This window comes from Oncorhynchus mykiss, chromosome 7 (genome assembly GCF_013265735.2).
Source record: "Oncorhynchus mykiss isolate Arlee chromosome 7, USDA_OmykA_1.1, whole genome shotgun sequence".
NCBI lineage: Eukaryota > Metazoa > Chordata > Actinopteri > Salmoniformes > Salmonidae > Oncorhynchus > Oncorhynchus mykiss.
This window is the reverse complement of record NC_048571.1, coordinates 15,938,347-15,955,846: the sequence shown is the minus strand read 5'-3', so window position 1 is coordinate 15,955,846 and position 17,500 is coordinate 15,938,347. Positions and strand designations below refer to the sequence as shown.

The window sequence follows — 17,500 nt, the reverse complement described above, 5'->3', positions numbered from 1 at the left end:
CACAGTGTTTTAGAGTCGTACAAAAACCTCCCCCAGTCAGACTGCACAGAGACTGTACTGCTGCAGCTGGGACCTACTGCAGGTGTTGAGGAACAACAGACTATGATATGAAACACTGGTTCACTGAACACACAGCGTTAGACAGTCCCACACCAAGACAATGTTACTCTGGTTACTCACGACAGGATCATAGTTCACCCAACCACCTCCTCTACACAACCACAACCTTTACTTCACCTCTGGAGTGGTCAGATAAAAATGAATTGTGTAGAACAGACATCATTATTTGTCAAAAAGAACATGTAGTGTTAGCTCTACTCATTGTATTTCTATCTTTAATGTTTTAAACGTTTCATCTCACTGAACGCAGGCTTGATTTGCATGGTCAGGGTCAGATGGTTTAGCTTCTACTAGTTTAGAGAAGTTCTGTCCCCAGGGGGTTGGTCAGACAGACAGACAGACAGACAGACGGACAGAGAGAGAGAGAGAGAGAGAGAGAGAGAGAGAGAGAGAGAGAGAGAGAGAGAGAGAGAGAGAGAGAGAGAGAGAGAGAGAGAGAGAGAAAGAGAGAGAGAAAGAGAGAGAGATTGAAAAAGCAGAACACACATTCAACAAATAGTCATTTGGTCTTAGAAAGAGAAATATAAACCTGACAAAGAATTAGATCTAGCTGTAGATACATTTCCATTTGTTGTCACAGTAAATAAATTAGTTAACTAATCCATCATGTTATTTTCCAAATCCAACTTTATTAGAACTGAGGCAGACAGCAACATCACAGTAACAGTCTGAGTACAGAACACATTGAAGTCTCCGGTAATCTATACAATACACATTACTACCCAGGATGTGGTCTCCCCAGCAGTACTAGAGTTTACTCAGTACACTACTCTAACACTCTAACACACTACTACTGCTCCAACTAGGCCCCAGACCAGACCAGAGCCTCGTCTACTCCTGCTTCCCCAGACAGAGCTCCTGTTGTGGGCCTCCTCCAGTAGGTCCTAGACCAGACACTGGCTCCTACGAAGGGGGGAGGCCTGGGTGTGTTGGAAGTGGGAGACCCTGCAGGTGTAGAGCTCTCCCTGCTCCCAGCCTGCCTTGCTCAGGGTCAGGATGCTGCTGCGTCTGTAAAGGCCTTCCTTCTCTTCTTCTGGACTGGTCACGACCCCCTGGCTCACCTCCAGCCCGTCCACCTCCCAGCTCACCAGCGCCCCCTGAGGGGAGTAGTCAGTCAGCAGGCAGGCCAGTGAGGCAGAGCCTCCAGAGAGCTGCTCAGAGGAGGGGGGGAGCAGAGACACCGTGGGACTGACAGTAGGACCAGCTGGAGAGAAGAGCACATTTTAATGTTACATTCCAGAGGAGAGAGAAATAGAGTTCTATAAAATACACAACTTATTAAGGTTCACAGAGAACACCTCACAACTCAACAACAATTACATCAATGCACAATAAAGTACATCACTGTTGCTGAGTTTTTATTTATCCATGTATTTTCATGTATATTTGCTGTACTAGGGACAAAGACCCCATTCATTAAGGATCTTATCGCTCAATAACACTGCTGGAAGCAGATATTAAGTAACTTTATACTCTGCTGTGTGTTGTGGTGCACCTTCCATGTCCCTTACTTCATTCAATAAGGCGTTTAAAAGGTCAGTCTGCTGTTCAAACAACAACAACAAAATTGAACCTCTCTCAAGTTCATGACAGAACTACGGATGTAAGAAAATGTATGTAGCAATCACAGATTGCCCATTTAAAGTCAGTCCACTTCACAATAATATCAGACAATGAAAAGGGACCAGAACTTTTCTGTTATACTAATAACATTCTCTGTGTAATTCACGTGTCATAGCAGGGAACTAAACCTGATTAGCTCTTTGAATAAAAAATCTGTTTATTTTGAATAACTTGTTCAAAGACAGGTTGCTTGGCTGCACAACTGAAAGTCTCCCACAGACGGTAGCTAACATTTTGCCTTCTAAACCCCGAATTCTGAAATAAGTACTAGTATTGGGGTTTCCTTTACAGAGTTTGAGTCTTAACATGTCTGGTATATATTCTGTAGTGTTTTGAAGTAAAGGAAAAAACACTTACTTCTCAGCAGCAGTTTGGTCCCTCCACCGAACGTGTACCACAGTGATACAGTCTAGTTAAGACGCCGTACAACAACCTCCTTCACACAAGAGTGAGCACACCCTGCACTAACAGAACCACTCATACAGCTCCACACAGCGTTGTACAACTTTACTATACTCATAAAGCATTACACATCTTCACATACAACTACAGTATTTGACACTCTTAATATATGAAATATTGTAGCAAGCGATACTCATGTTTTATCATTTACAATTACATGACATTTTATTCATTTAGCAGACATTCTTATCCAGAGCACCTCTGTGCATTCATCTTAAGATAGCTAGGTGGGACAACCACAATAATTAAGCACATTATGTACCTATACAGCATACTATGATTAATGAAGTCTCTGATTTGAGCTCCTTAATGTCTCCACCCAAATGTTTTTAACTCCAATGATGTCATATGTTATCAGAATGCATATGGGCAGAGTGAAACATTGTTATTTGCGACAAATATCAGTATTGAAAATTGTGCCATTTTACTGTCAACAACAGAAATATAAAGCAATTCACATGATGATGATTATTTGCAGTTTATTATTCTGTCCTGAGGTAGGGTGTTTCCATAGAGGAGGTGCTTTGCATTGACAGCTCATGCTTCAGTGCTCTGGGAGTGTTTATAGCCCTGTGAGTTTCAGACTACAGGACTGAGATCTGTCCATCAACACAACAGAAACCACGGCAACCATGACTCTGATCACCATCTTCATCTGGACACTGGTCTGCTGCTGTCTCAAAGGTCTGTTGTTTTATAACTCTTACAATGGAAAAATACATGTTGAGTACCTTGTATAATCATTGAAATGGATCTTAATGAATAAACATCCCTGTATAAAATATGATGAAATATAAATGATTTGTTATTTATACTCGTTGATCAATTCATATTCTTCCTCTTCAGGATCCAGAGGTCAGGTGACTGTGACTCAGCCTCCTGTAGTGACATTTTCTCCAGGAGACCCTGTGACTCTAACATGTACAACCAACCCTAAAGTGCACAGATACAGTGATGGAGATGAGGGTGCGTTCTGGTATCAACAGAGACCTGGAGAAGCTCCCAAACTCCTGATAAGATATGCAAAGAAACGGTTAGATGGGATTCCTGCAAGATTCAGTGGCAGTGGGTCTGAGATGGACTTCACTCTGACCATCAGTGGAGTCCAGGCTGAAGATGCTGCAGTTTACTACTGTCAGAGTTACCACAGTGGAGGTGTGTTCACACAGTGATTTAGAGCCGTACAAAAACCTCCTGTACAAAATGACACACATCACTGATCCACTGAACACAGAACTAAAGGTCTTGTTATATGACACCAAGTATAAGCACTTTACTATCTCACAGAAATAATGGTTACAAACTAGTATCATAACTCTTCCAACCTCCAATGTCTACAAATGTCCTCAGGAAGATACAGGTGAAATAGTCCCATAGACTATAAAAAAAGTTGGTATGCCACAGTGATTGGTTGGTCAACCAGACACACACAGCTGGCTAACACATCTGTGGAGCAGTATTGAGTGTGTAAGTGCATGACTGTGTGTGACAGAGAGAGAGCCTTGTGAAACAGAAACTTAGATTTGCATGGCCCCTCTCCCAGAATAGAGCAGTACACTCCCCAGATGTTCCCCCATCCTTAACACCCCACCAGCGCTAGACCAGAGGAGGTCAAAGATCAAAGTCAGAGGTTAGATGTCAGTCACAGGTCCTTTTATAGGTCACTGCACTAGTCTTGTGTGGTGTACACAGGAAGAGGTTGGACACCGGACGTCAGCCAGACTGGTAGAGGTCAAAGATTTTAAAAAGTCAGAGGTCAGTTCCCCAGGGAAGAGAGTCATTCCAACCCCAATATGGCACCAGACTGCCTGTCACTTTGTTCTAGTCAGCTTTTAGTTAGAGACTAGATGATGAGAGCACCATTTACTAAGGTCACATTTTACATCCCTAGTGCCCACTAGAATGGCATGAGGAAGTATTAGATAACTAGTGATGTACATCTGAAGATTCGTCATGAATTCATCAGGAATCAGCACTGAGACAGATTCAACATTGATTCATCAGGAATCAGCACTGAGACAGATTCATCATGAATTCATCAGGAATCAGTACTGAGACAGATTCATCATGAATTCATCAGGAATCAGCACTGAGACAGATTCATCATGAATTCATCAGGAATCAGCACTGAGACAGATTCATCAGGAATCAGCACTGAGCCAGTTTCATCATGAATTCATCAGGAATCAGCACTGAGACAGATTCAACATTAATTCATCAGAAATCAGCACTGAGACAGATTCATCATGAATTCATCAGGAATCAGTACTGAGACAGATTCATCATGAATTCATCAGGAATCAGCACTGAGACAGATTCATCATGAATTCATCAGGAATCAGCACTGAGACAGATTCATCAGGAATCTGCACTGAGCCAGTTTCATCATGAATTCATCAGGAATCAGCACTGAGCCAGATTCAACATTAATTCAGAGCTCCTGTTGTGGGCCTCCTCCAGTAGGTCCTAGACCAGACACTGGCTCCTACGAAGGGGGGAGGCCTGGGTGTGTTGGAAGTGGGAGACCCTGCAGGTGTAGAGCTCTCCCTGCTCCCAGCCTGCCTTGCTCAGGGTCAGGATGCTGCTGCGTCTGTAAAGGCCTTCCTTCTCTTCTTCTGGACTGGTCACGACCCCCTGGCTCACCTCCAGCCCGTCCACCTCCCAGCTCACCAGCGCCCCCTGAGGGGAGTAGTCAGTCAGCAGGCAGGCCAGTGAGGCAGAGCCCCCAGAGAGCTGCTCAGAGGAGGGGGGGAGCAGAGACACCGTGGGACTGACAGTAGGACCAGCTGGAGAGAAGAGCACATTTTAATGTTACATTCCAGAGGAGAGAGAAATAGAGTTCTATAAAATACACAACTTATTAAGGTTCACAGAGAACACCTCACAACTCAACAACAATTACATCAATGCACAATAAAGTACATCACTGTTGCTGAGTTTTTATTTATCCATGTATTTTCATGTATATTTGCTGTACTAGGGACAAAGACCCCATTCATTAAGGATCTTATCGCTCAATAACACTGCTGGAAGCAGATATTAAGTAACTTTATACTCTGCTGTGTGTTGTGGTGCACCTTCCATGTCCCTTACTTCAATAAGGCGTTTAAAAGGTCAGTCTGCTGTTCAAACAACAACAACAAAATTGAACCTCTCTCAAGTTCATGACAGAACTACGGATGTAAGAAAATGTATGTAGCAATCACAGATTGCCCATTTAAAGTCAGTCCACTTCACAATAATATCAGACAATGAAAAGGGACCAGAACTTTTCTGTTATACTAATAACATTCTCTGTGTAATTCACGTGTCATAGCAGGGAACTAAACCTGATTAGCTCTTTGAATAAAAAATCTGTTTATTTTGAATAACTTGTTCAAAGACAGGTTGCTTGGCTGCACAACTGAAAGTCTCCCACAGACGGTAGCTAACATTTTGCCTTCTAAACCCCGAATTCTGAAATAAGTACTAGTATTGGGGTTTCCTTTACAGAGTTTGAGTCTTAACATGTCTGGTATATATTCTGTAGTGTTTTGAAGTAAAGGAAAAAACACTTACTTCTCAGCAGCAGTTTGGTCCCTCCACCGAACGTGTACCACAGTGATACAGTCTAGTTAAGACGCCGTACAACAACCTCCTTCACACAAGAGTGAGCACACCCTGCACTAACAGAACCACTCATACAGCTCCACACAGCGTTGTACAACTTTACTATACTCATAAAGCATTACACATCTTCACATACAACTACAGTATTTGACACTCTTAATATAGGAAATATTGTAGCAAGCGATACTCATGTTTTATCATTTACAATTACATGACATTTTATTCATTTAGCAGACATTCTTATCCAGAGCACCTCTGTGCATTCATCTTAAGATAGCTAGGTGGGACAACCACAATAATTAAGCACATTATGTACCTATACAGCATACTATGATTAATGAAGTCTCTGATTTGAGCTCCTTAATGTCTCCACCCAAATGTTTTTAACTCCAATGATGTCATATGTTATCAGAATGCATATGGGCAGAGTGAAACATTGTTATTTGCGACAAATATCAGTATTGACAATTGTGCCATTTTACTGTCAACAACAGAAATATAAAGCAATTCACATGATGATGATTATTTGCAGTTTATTATTCTGTCCTGAGGTAGGGTGTTTCCATAGAGGAGGTGCTTTGCATTGACAGCTCATGCTTCAGTGCTCTGGGAGTGTTTATAGCCCTGTGAGTTTCAGACTACAGGACTGAGATCTGTCCATCAACACAACAGAAACCACGGCAACCATGACTCTGATCACCATCTTCATCTGGACACTGGTCTGCTGCTGTCTCAAAGGTCTGTTGTTTTATAACTCTTACAATGGAAAAATACATGTTGAGTACCTTGTATAATCATTGAAATGGATCTTAATGAATAAACATCCCTGTATAAAATATGATGAAATATAAATGATTTGTTATTTATACTCGTTGATCAATTCATATTCTTCCTCTTCAGGATCCAGAGGTCAGGTGACTGTGACTCAGCCTCCTGTAGTGACATTTTCTCCAGGAGACCCTGTGACTCTAACATGTACAACCAACCCTAAAGTGCACAGATACAGTGATGGAGATGAGGGTGCGTTCTGGTATCAACAGAGACCTGGAGAAGCTCCCAAACTCCTGATAAGATATGCAAAGAAACGGTTAGATGGGATTCCTGCAAGATTCAGTGGCAGTGGGTCTGAGATGGACTTCACTCTGACCATCAGTGGAGTCCAGGCTGAAGATGCTGCAGTTTACTACTGTCAGAGTTACCACAGTGGAGGTGTGTTCACATAGTGATTTAGAGCCGTACAAAAACCTCCTGTACAAAATGACACACATCACTGATCCACTGAACACAGAACTAAAGGTCTTGTTATATGACACCAAGTATAAGCACTTTACTATCTCACAGAAATAATGGTTACAAACTAGTATCATAACTCTTCCAACCTCCAATGTCTACAAATGTCCTCAGGAAGATACAGGTGAAATAGTCCCATAGACTATAAAAAAAGTTGGTATGCCACAGTGATTGGTTGGTCAACCAGACACACACAGCTGGCTAACACATCTGTGGAGCAGTATTGAGTGTGTAAGTGCATGACTGTGTGTGACAGAGAGAGAGCCTTGTGAAACAGAAACTTAGATTTGCATGGCCCCTCTCCCAGAATAGAGCAGTACACTCCCCAGATGTTCCCCCATCCTTAACACCCCACCAGCGCTAGACCAGAGGAGGTCAAAGATCAAAGTCAGAGGTTAGATGTCAGTCACAGGTCCTTTTATAGGTCACTGCACTAGTCTTGTGTGGTGTACACAGGAAGAGGTTGGACACCGGACGTCAGCCAGACTGGTAGAGGTCAAAGATTTTAAAAAGTCAGAGGTCAGTTCCCCAGGGAAGAGAGTCATTCCAACCCCAATATGCCACCAGACTGCCTGTCACTTTGTTCTAGTCAGCTTTTAGTTAGAGACTAGATGATGAGAGCACCATTTACTAAGGTCACATTTTACATCCCTAGTGCCCACTAGAATGGCATGAGGAAGTATTAGATAACTAGTGATGTACATCTGAAGATTCATCATGAATTCATCAGGAATCAACACTGAGACAGATTCAACATTAATTCACCAGGAATCAGCACTGAGACAGATTCATCATGAATTCATCAGGAATCAGTACTGAGACAGATTCATCATGAATTCATCAGGAATCAGCACTGAGACAGATTCATCATGAATTCATCAGGAATCAGCACTGAGACAGATTCATCAGGAATCAGCACTGAGCCAGTTTCATCATGAATTCATCAGGAATCAGCACTGAGACAGATTCAACATTAATTCATCAGAAATCAGCACTGAGACAGATTCATCATGAATTCATCAGGAATCAGTACTGAGACAGATTCATCATGAATTCATCAGGAATCAGCACTGAGACAGATTCATCATGAATTCATCAGGAATCAGCACTGAGACAGATTCATCAGGAATCTGCACTGAGCCAGTTTCATCATGAATTCATCAGGAATCAGCACTGAGCCAGATTCAACATTAATTCATCATGAATCAGCACTGAGCCAGTTTCATCAGGAATTCATCATGAATCAGCACTGAGACAGTTTCATCATGAATTCATCAGGAATCAGCACTGAGCCAGATTCATCATGAATTCATCAGGAATCAGCACTGAGCCAGTTTCATCATGAATTCATCAGGAATCAGCACTGAGCCAGATTCATCATGAATTCATCAGGAATCAGCACTGAGACAGTTTCATCAGGAATTCATCATGAATCAGCACTGAGACAGTTTCATCATGAATTCATCATGAATCAGCACTGAGACAGATGGAAGTCTTCATCTCAGTTTAGAATACCTCCAGGGTCACTGACAGGTCAGCCAGTGGCAAAGGTCAACAGTTCCAAAATCACATGCTCAGACACACACAACCTCCTAATGCCTCCACCAGTACCTGTCCTGTACCACACTGGGGCATCTCCCAGACCTAACCCTGAGTAAACTAGACTAGATATCAGACAGAGGATAACATTCACCTCTAGCTGATATGTCTGACCTAGCAAGGTCAAGAATCTGATATAAATGGGTTCTTACATGCTAAGTATAAATGCCATTTAAGATTAGATCTCATGTGTTTCTCTGTATTTATTTATTTAATTAGGCAAGTCAGTAAAGAACAAATTGTTATTTACAATGACGGCCTACAATGGACAAACCCGGGCCAATTGTGCGCTCCCCTATGGGATTCCCAATCACAGGCCGGATGTGATACAGCCTGGAGTCAAACCAGGGTGTCTGTAGTAACGCCTCTAGCACTGAGATGCAGCACCTTAGACCACTGTGCCACTCAGGAGCCCTGTAGCTTTCCACACATTTACTGAATATGCTATAATGGATCCAAACAATAAGTCCACCTGATGCTTTTGTTCTCTGTAATGTTGCATATTCAATCTGTGGTCTCTTTCTCCCCCAAATTAACAACTTCATTACAGAGTCAAGTTTAGACCAATAGTCTATAGGAGGCGGCAGTGGGAACATGGAACTGGTAAAATTGATACGAAGGAGGACATTCATTTAATCATTGAGATTATAGCATGTAAAGAAGTGGCCATAGCAGACCATCTTTTTATGTATTTCTGGATATTCTGAAAGGTTTCTAAGTAGTTCTTCCTGAAAGTAGTGTGAATAGAGGGGGTTATTTAATGTCTAAGTAGTTCTTCCTGAAAGTAGTGTGAATAGAGGGGGTTAAGTAATGTCTAAGTAGTTCTTCCTGAAAGTAGTGTTAATTAGTGGGGGTTAATTAATGTCTCAGTTGTTCTTCCTGAAAGTAGTGTGAATAGAGGGGGTTAAGTAATGTCTAAGTAGTTCTTCCTGAAAGTAGTGTGAATAGAGGGGGTTAAGTAATGTCTAAGTAGTTCTTCCTGAAAGTAGTGTGAATAGAGGGGGTTAAGTAATGTCTAAGTAGTTCTTCCTGAAAGTAGTGTGAATAGAGGGGGTTAAGTAATGTCTAAGTAGTTCTTCCTGAAAGTAGTGTGAATAGAGGGGGTTAAGTAATGTCTAAGTAGTTCTTCCTGAAAGTAGTGTGAATAGAGGGGGTTAAGTAATGTCTAAGTAGTTCTTCCTGAAAGTAATGTGAATAGAGGGGGTTAAGTAATGTCTAAGTAGTTCTTCCTGAAAGTAGTGTGAATAGAGGGGGTTAAGTAATGTCTAAGTAGTTCTTCCTGAAAGTAGTGTGAATAGAGGGGGTTAAGTAATGTCTAAGTAGTTCTTCCTGAAAGTAGTGTGAATAGAGGGGGTTAAGTAATGTCTAAGTAGTTCTTCCTGAAAGTAGTGTGAATAGAGGGGGTTAAGTAATGTCTAAGTAGTTCTTCCTGAAAGTAGTGTGAATAGAGGGGGTTAAGTAATGTCTAAGTAGTTCTTCCTGAAAGTAGTGTGAATAGATTTGGTTAAGTAATGTCTAAGTAGTTCTTCCTGAAAGTAGTGTGAATAGAGGGGGTTATTTAATGTCTAAGTAGGTGGTTTGTTTCTTCACTGGGATAAAGGGTGGTAGTTGCTTCCCTTAGCTGAGTTAAGAGGTAGTAGATCTGTTTTAAACCAGTTGATCTTGTAACCAGACCGTGACCTGAATGCTGTGAAAACAGACATTATTGTCTGGAGGGATTTCTGAACCTTTGCAACGTAAAGCAGTATGTCATCTGCATATAGAGAACTTGCTTGTTAAGCCAAGGTTGGAAATGTACTGCCACCTGCCATAATGGAATGTTTCCACATGAGGATAATGCATTGGCTGATTCCTCCTGATGACCTGGATGGAATTATGTGATCATTCCTTAACCCATAGGAAGTCCCACCTAGTTGGCTACTTCAAAATGGTGGAATTCCTCAATGGCAATGTCCATGCAAAACGGTTATATCCATCTGAGGCCTCAATCATTATTTATGGTCTGAACTGAACTTCAGCATGACGCCATTTTAGCACAAGTCTAGAATATCAAGTATAGAATAGCAATACACTAGCATTGAATGGATACACTTAAATGTAACTAAAATCTATGGTCAATTACAGGCCTGCCACAGATTTAGGTAAGCTATTTCCTTCCATGTTTAAGATTATTGTGTTTATGTCATTGCATTAACAGTTTCATCATCTGTCCTGAGGCAGGGTATTTCCATAGAGCAGGTGCTTTGCATTGGCAGCTCATTCTTCAGTGCTCTGGGAGTGTTTATAGCCCTGAGAGTTTCACACTTCATGAATTATATCTGTCCTGACAGTACGACTGCAGTGTTATCAGCATTGGGTCCAGTCTGTTCAGTCTTCTCAGAGCTACAGTTGATGATGAAGATGATGAAGATGACATCACTGATTCCACTGCTGATCATAATGGGGTTTCTGACCCAAGGTTAGAATCTCTCAGCATCTCTCACTGTGGTCTACTGGTTTTAGCAGGTTTTAATGGGCCTGTACATGTTTGTACATGGAAAATGTTTTCAATGCTTTTTATCTGGATTATTAAGACGACTCAAAGCTAATTTCTCCATTTCAATTTCAGAGTCATCTGCACAACGTGTCCTGAATCAAGCTGATGAATCTAAGTCAGTTCGTCTGGGAGACAGAGTGTCTATCAAAGCTGTTGCAAGTTCAACCGGTATTGGTGATGACATGAGCTGGTACCTGCAGAAACCTGGACAGGCTCCTAAACTCCTCATCTATAATGTAGAAACCCTTCAGTCTGGAACACCATCTAGATTCAGTGGCAGTGGATCAGGTACTGAGTACACTCTTACAATCACTGGTGTCCAAGCTGAAGATGCAGGAGATTACTATGGTATGGGTTATTATGGCGACCCAGAGCATTTCACACAATGATTTAGACTCATACAAAAACCTTCCTCAGTCAGACTGCACAGAGACTGTACTGCTGCAGCTGGGACCTACTGCAGGTGTTGAGGAACAACAGACTATGATATGAAACACTGGTTCACTGAACACACAACTCTAGTTATATGACATCACCAAGCATAAATAACCACTACTTTACCACCAATGGTCAGATAATGTGGTTCCCAGAATAGAGCACCTCTGTCCACTGATATTCATAACCACCACTTTACCCCCATTCTGAAAATCTGGTTACAACTCACAAATTAATCTCAAATTCACAAAATAGTTTAGTCATGATCAAAACTAACAACTATGTCCCATAACCTCCTCCCATGTCTATAATGGTCAGATGATGTGGTTCAGCTCCTGTCCCCAGATATTCACTGTCCCAAGGGGATATATTCACTACCCATCCCCCCTCCCCCCTTCCAACCTTCTAATGTTCAGTTAGTCTTTGTTTAGTCTTTGTTTAACCACAAGTCCACAGATATTCACTTCTATTTCTTTACATAATACAAATCAGGGACACCTTGTTTGACATTAATACAAAGTATTTTATTTAGTTAACATTTCCAATCTGAATGCAGAAGCAATAAAACACAGGTACAGATTTAAAGATGCAGAATCCCAGATTGATGACCAGAGATGAAGCTCTAGATAGATATCTAGAATGATAGAATGACAGATAAGTAGATGTTCTCTGTGTACAGGGTGTCTACTGGGAGCAGTGGTGTGGCTCCAGTGTGTGAGTGACGGGGGTCTGGTCCTTTAGGGTGGCCTCACAGGTGACTGAGCCAGCCTTCCTCCACTGGTCAGTGGGGAGGGTGAGGCTGCTGCTCCAGCTGTAGTGACTGTCCTTCTCCAGGACCTCCAGACTCTGGCTGCCCTGCAAGGCCCCCCCGGCCCCCAGCCTCCAACCCAGCTTCCAGCCCCCCGGGAAGCCCCTGTTGGCCAGGCACACTAGAGCCACATTCCCCTGGTCCTGCTCCTCACTGGAGGGAAGTAGGACAATCAGGGAGGGAGGTACCACACCCACTAGGAGAGAGAAGATGAGGAGGGAGAGATGGAGAGATGACATGTAAGGGTTAAACTGGACAAGACCTTGAAGAACTTTCAGCAACTTTAATATGAGGAAACAAATATGATATTCGTATTGTATAAAATAGTCTGTGAAAAAGGCAAGTTATATATAAATATATTTTACACACTCTTTAACTTCCCTCCAATATCATCGATGAAGCAACACCACACACTACAGTCAGTGATGCATTAAAGTACAGAAAGGAAACTGACTTGCTTACAAAATAAAATGTTTAACAATGCTGCTGAACTGTTTTTGTGAATTTAAAGACATCGAACACATCAAACTATTATCTTTTGGCATATTAGGTTTTTGTCCTTGAATGATCATTAGGGTATGTGGAAACACACTCGGAATCAAATAAATTCAACAAATCAAATAAATTAAACATTAAAAACGACAACTTTTTCTGAATAATGACTTTTTGTGACTTTATAAATGTTCAATTGAATGTATTATAAAAAGGATGAATCTCTTGTACTTACAGTCAACAATGAGTTTGGTGCCTCCACCGAAAGTGTACCACAGTGACACAGACTCATTGAACAGCCGTACAAAAACCTCCTGCACTTTACACACACCAGTAACTCTCTACACAACACACATTCAACCCTACCACTGATTGTCGGTCAAAAACAGCATGTGTAGGTCATAACTTTTCAAATTAGTTTAAGTTTGATATTTTAGATTATTAATTTTTGCTGAATTCCCCCCTGACTATAAAATATAAATGTTGGAGATGTGTAATATCTCTGACAAACTCACTAAGTATTAATTTAAGTTTAATATTTTACATGATTACTTTTTGCTGAATTCCCCCCTGACTATAAAATATAAATGTTGGAGATGTGTAATATCTCTGACAAACTCACTAAGTATAAGAAGCAGCCATGTAGAATAGAAATACACCAGTATTTAATGAATAAAGTTACATGTAACTAAATACTGTAGTCAATTCCAGGCCTTCAAACAGATTCAGGTAAGCTATTTCCTTCCATGTTTAATATTGTTATTGTGTTGCATTAACAGTTTCATCATCTGTCCTGAGGTAGGGTGTTTCCATAGAGGAGGTGCTTTGCATTGGCAGCTCATGCTTCAGTGCTCTGGGAGTGTTTATAGCCCTGTGAGTTTCAGACTGCATGACTAAGATCTGTCCATCAACACAACAGAAACCACGGCAACCATGACTCTGATCACCATCTTCATCTGGACACTGGTCTGCTGCTGTCTCAAAGGTCTGTTGTTTTATAACTCTTACAATGGAAAAATACATGTTGAGTACCTTGTATAATCATTGAAATGGATCTCAATGAATAAATGTACCTTCATAAAATATAATTAAATATAAGTCATATCTTATTCATACTCATTGATCAATTTATATTTTTCTTCTTCAGGATCCAGAGGTCAGGTGACTGTGACTCAGCCTCCTGTAGTGACATTTTCTCCAGGAGACCCCGTCACTCTGACCTGTACAACCAACCCTAAAGTGTACACAGACCGTGATGGAGATGAATATGTGTTCTGGTATCAACAGAGACCTGGAGAAGCTCCCAAACTCCTGATAAGATACGTAAAGACACTTCTAGATGGGATTCCTGCTAGATTCAGTGGCAGTGGGTCTGAGAGGGACTTCACTCTGACCATCAGTGGAGTCCAGGCTGAAGATGCAGCAGTTTACTACTGTCAGAGTTACCACTATCTCAATAGTAACAATGTGTTCACACAGTGATTTAGAGTCGTACAAAAACCTCCTGTACAAAATGACACACATCACTGGTCCACTGAACACAGAACTAAAGGTCTTGTTATATGACACCAAGTATAAGCACTTTACTATCTCACAGAAATAATGGTTACAAACTAATATAGTTTCCTAACCCTTCCATCCTTCCATGTCTACAAATGTTCCTTCTTATCAGGAAGATGCAGGTAAAATTGTCCTATTGAGGGATGAATAATCCATATCATGTCAACATAAAATCAACATAAAATCAACATAAAATAATGTGTGTTGGTGTGCCTCAACACACACAGCTGGCCAACACTTCAGGGGAACAGAATGTGTGTGTGTGTGTGTGGAAAGAGCACTGTGAAACAGAAACTTAGATTTCCATGGCTCCTCTCCCAGAAGAGAGCAGAACACTCCACAGATGTTCCCCCATCCTTAACATCCTTAACATGACACCAGAGCTAGACCAGGGGAGGTTGGACAGTGGACACCAGACAGACTGGCAGAGGTCAAAGATCAAAGTCAGAGGTCAGATATTAGTCACGGGTCATTTCATAAGTCAATTCACTAGTCTTGTGGTGTGGTGTGGAAAGGGTTGGGCACCGGAAGTCAGGGAGAGTGGTTGAGTTCAAAGGTCAAAAGGGCAGAGGCGTTGACAGGCCCTCGTCAAGAGAGAAAATGTTGCCGTTTTAAAGCTAATTTCCTTCAATTCTACACATACAGCGCCACGGAAAAGTATTCAGACCTCTTGGATTTCTTCCCATTTTATTGTGTAACATAGTGGGATTAAGATTTTTAAAATCCAACTAAAATATAATCGTTGCGTAAGTATTCAGCCCCTTTGTTTAGTCAAGCCTAAGTTAGTTCAGGAGTAATATCTGGCTTAACAAATCCCATAATAAGATACGTGGACTCACTCTGTGTTAAATAATAGGGGTTGACAAGAACTTGGAATTACTAACCCTTCCTCTGTCCCTCTTAACCAGAGTGACTTGAAGGAGCAATTAGGGTTAAGTGCCTTGCACAAGGGCACATTGACAGGGATTTTGTCTAAAGCCCCATAAAGAAGGGCAGTGATTGGTAGATGGGTATCAATAACAAATCAGACATTGAATATCTCTTTAAGCATGGTCAAGTTAATAATGATGCTGTGGATGATGTATTAAACCAGCCAGACACATCAAAGATACAGTCATCCAGTTTATCCTGAACTGAGCTGCAGGACAGGAAGGAAACTGCTCAGCGATTTTACCATGAGGAAATTGGTGATTTTAGAACAGCGACAGATTCAGTGGCTGTGATGGGAGAGAACTGAGGATGGATCAACAACATTGTAGTGACTCCACAATAATGACCTAAATGACAGAGTGAAAAGAAGAATACAGATATAGACAATAATAACATTCCAAAACATGCATCTTGTACGTAACAAGGCACTATAGTAACACTGCAAAAAGAACACACCAAAGGAATACACCTTTTGGCCTAAAGCCTTATGTTTGGGGCAAATCCAACACAACATGTCACTGAGTAACTGCCTCCTTATTTTCAAGCTTGGTGGTGGCTGCATCATGGTATGGGTATGCTTGACATCGGCAAATACTGGGGAGTTTTTCTGGATAAAAAGACACAAAATGGAACTAAGCACAGGTAAAATTGCTTCAGTCTGCTTTACACCAGAGACTGGGAGAGGAATTCACCTTTCAGCAGGACAATAACAAAAAACACGAGGCCAAATCTACACTGGAGTTGCTCACCAAGAAGACAATGAATGTTCCTGAATGGCCAAGATACAGTTTTGACTTAAACCTGCTTGAAAATCGATGGAAAGTTTTGAAAATTGCTGTATAGCCATGATCCCCAACATCATGACAGAGTTTGAAGAATTTTTAAAAGAAAAATGGGCAAATAATGCACAATGCAGGTGTGTAAAGCTCTTAGAGACTTACCTAAGGAGTTTCACAGGTGTAATAGATGCCAAAGGTGACTCAGGCAGCTGAATACTTATGCAATGACTATATTTTAGTATCAGTCTTTACAAAATATAAAAATGTTCTGCCACTTTGTGGAGCTTGTTGACAACAACATTTAAATTAAAAACAACATTTCTATTAAATCCATTTTAATCCCAGATTGTAATACAATAAAATGTGAAGAAATCCTAGGGGTCTGAATACTTTTGCAAGGCACTGTATTGCCATGGGGCAGACAGAAAAAAGTGCAGTTTTATACATAATAATTATACATTTTGCAATCAGGCTGAGATAATGTTTGATTTATTAATGCTAGTTTCCTGAAATACTACACATTTTGCCTTGGGGCAGAGACAAATGTTTTATTTATTAAAGCTAGTTTCCTGAAATACTACACATTCTGCCTTGGGGCAGAGAGAATTTGGCATTTTAAAATCATTTCCTGTAATTCTAAACATTTCTGCAACGGGTTGTGATGTGTTTATATCTTATCTGAGGAGGGTGGGGTGACCATAGAGCTTGGATCAAACTATAGTGGTTAAAACAATAGGATTCTAATATCCCATAAGTCATTGCAATTCATGGGACCAGCTTTGCTAGTTAGTAACGGCGCAAGAAGTTGTCAATGGTCCAATGAATATGTTTACTCTTCCACATGGAATTACTGAATTGTCTTAAACTTTCCATCTTCAAACTAGCCATAGATATCCTATTAAAACACTAGAAGGGTTACGTCATTACAAAAATGCTGCCATTGTGGTGAGGGAGAAATCCAAACCATTATATTTTTGAATGAATGATAGTAGAGGGATAATTAAAGTAAGTTGTGTGATATATTGGAAATTGCGTAATATAATTTCTGTCAACCTAAAATATTGTCATATAGTCATAAATACAGTTTATATGGGTTTAATACAACATTTCTGCATACATAGCCTCTAAAGTATATATGTAAACAAGACAATAAAAGTTTTAAAAAAAAGTTGTTTATCTTGGAAAGCTGAGAGGTCTATTATATGATACAACCTGTCTAAGTCCTGTCATCTACTGATTTGAATTGAGTGATTGCTG

General features: G+C 40.8%; 1 protein-coding gene, 1 long non-coding RNA gene and 1 gene segment (V, D, J or C); 1 reads left to right on the top strand and 2 right to left on the bottom strand.

The window, feature by feature from the left end:
- Positions 1-727: 727 nt before the first annotated feature.
- Positions 728-2,552, bottom strand: LOC110495721. The gene is made up of 2 exons (XR_005052530.1): positions 2,101-2,552; positions 728-1,324 (listed from the first exon to the last, which is right to left on the bottom strand). It is a non-coding gene; the product is annotated as an uncharacterized LOC110495721 (long non-coding RNA).
- Positions 2,553-12,176: 9,624 nt separating this feature from the next.
- On the bottom strand, positions 12,177-13,722 carry LOC110518760 (Ig lambda chain C region). The gene is made up of 3 exons (XM_036984410.1): positions 13,696-13,722; positions 13,210-13,315; positions 12,177-12,678 (listed from the first exon to the last, which is right to left on the bottom strand). The coding sequence occupies exons 1-3, from the start codon at positions 13,720-13,722 to the stop codon at positions 12,359-12,361; spliced, it is 453 nt and encodes a 150-aa protein (XP_036840305.1). The 3' UTR covers positions 12,177-12,358.
- A 149-nt stretch (positions 13,723-13,871) lies between these two features.
- LOC110495715 lies at positions 13,872-14,670 on the top strand. The segment is given in 2 exon segments: positions 13,872-13,959; positions 14,122-14,670. Coding segments are annotated over 2 exon segments (387 nt in total).
- The last annotated feature ends 2,830 nt before the right edge of the window (positions 14,671-17,500 follow it).

Excerpts from the sequence above, each read along its gene's own strand:
- LOC110518760 (XM_036984410.1), bottom strand. The coding sequence starts at position 13,722 with ATGGAAGGAAATAGCTTACCTGAATCT. Across the intron at positions 13,316-13,695 it reads GAAATAGCTTACCTGAATCT|AGAGTTACTGGTGTGTGTAA; the intron begins GTTTGAAGGCCT and ends TGTGTTGTGTAG. Across the intron at positions 12,679-13,209 it reads CACCAAACTCATTGTTGACT|TGGGTGTGGTACCTCCCTCC; the intron begins GTAAGTACAAGA and ends TCTCTCTCCTAG.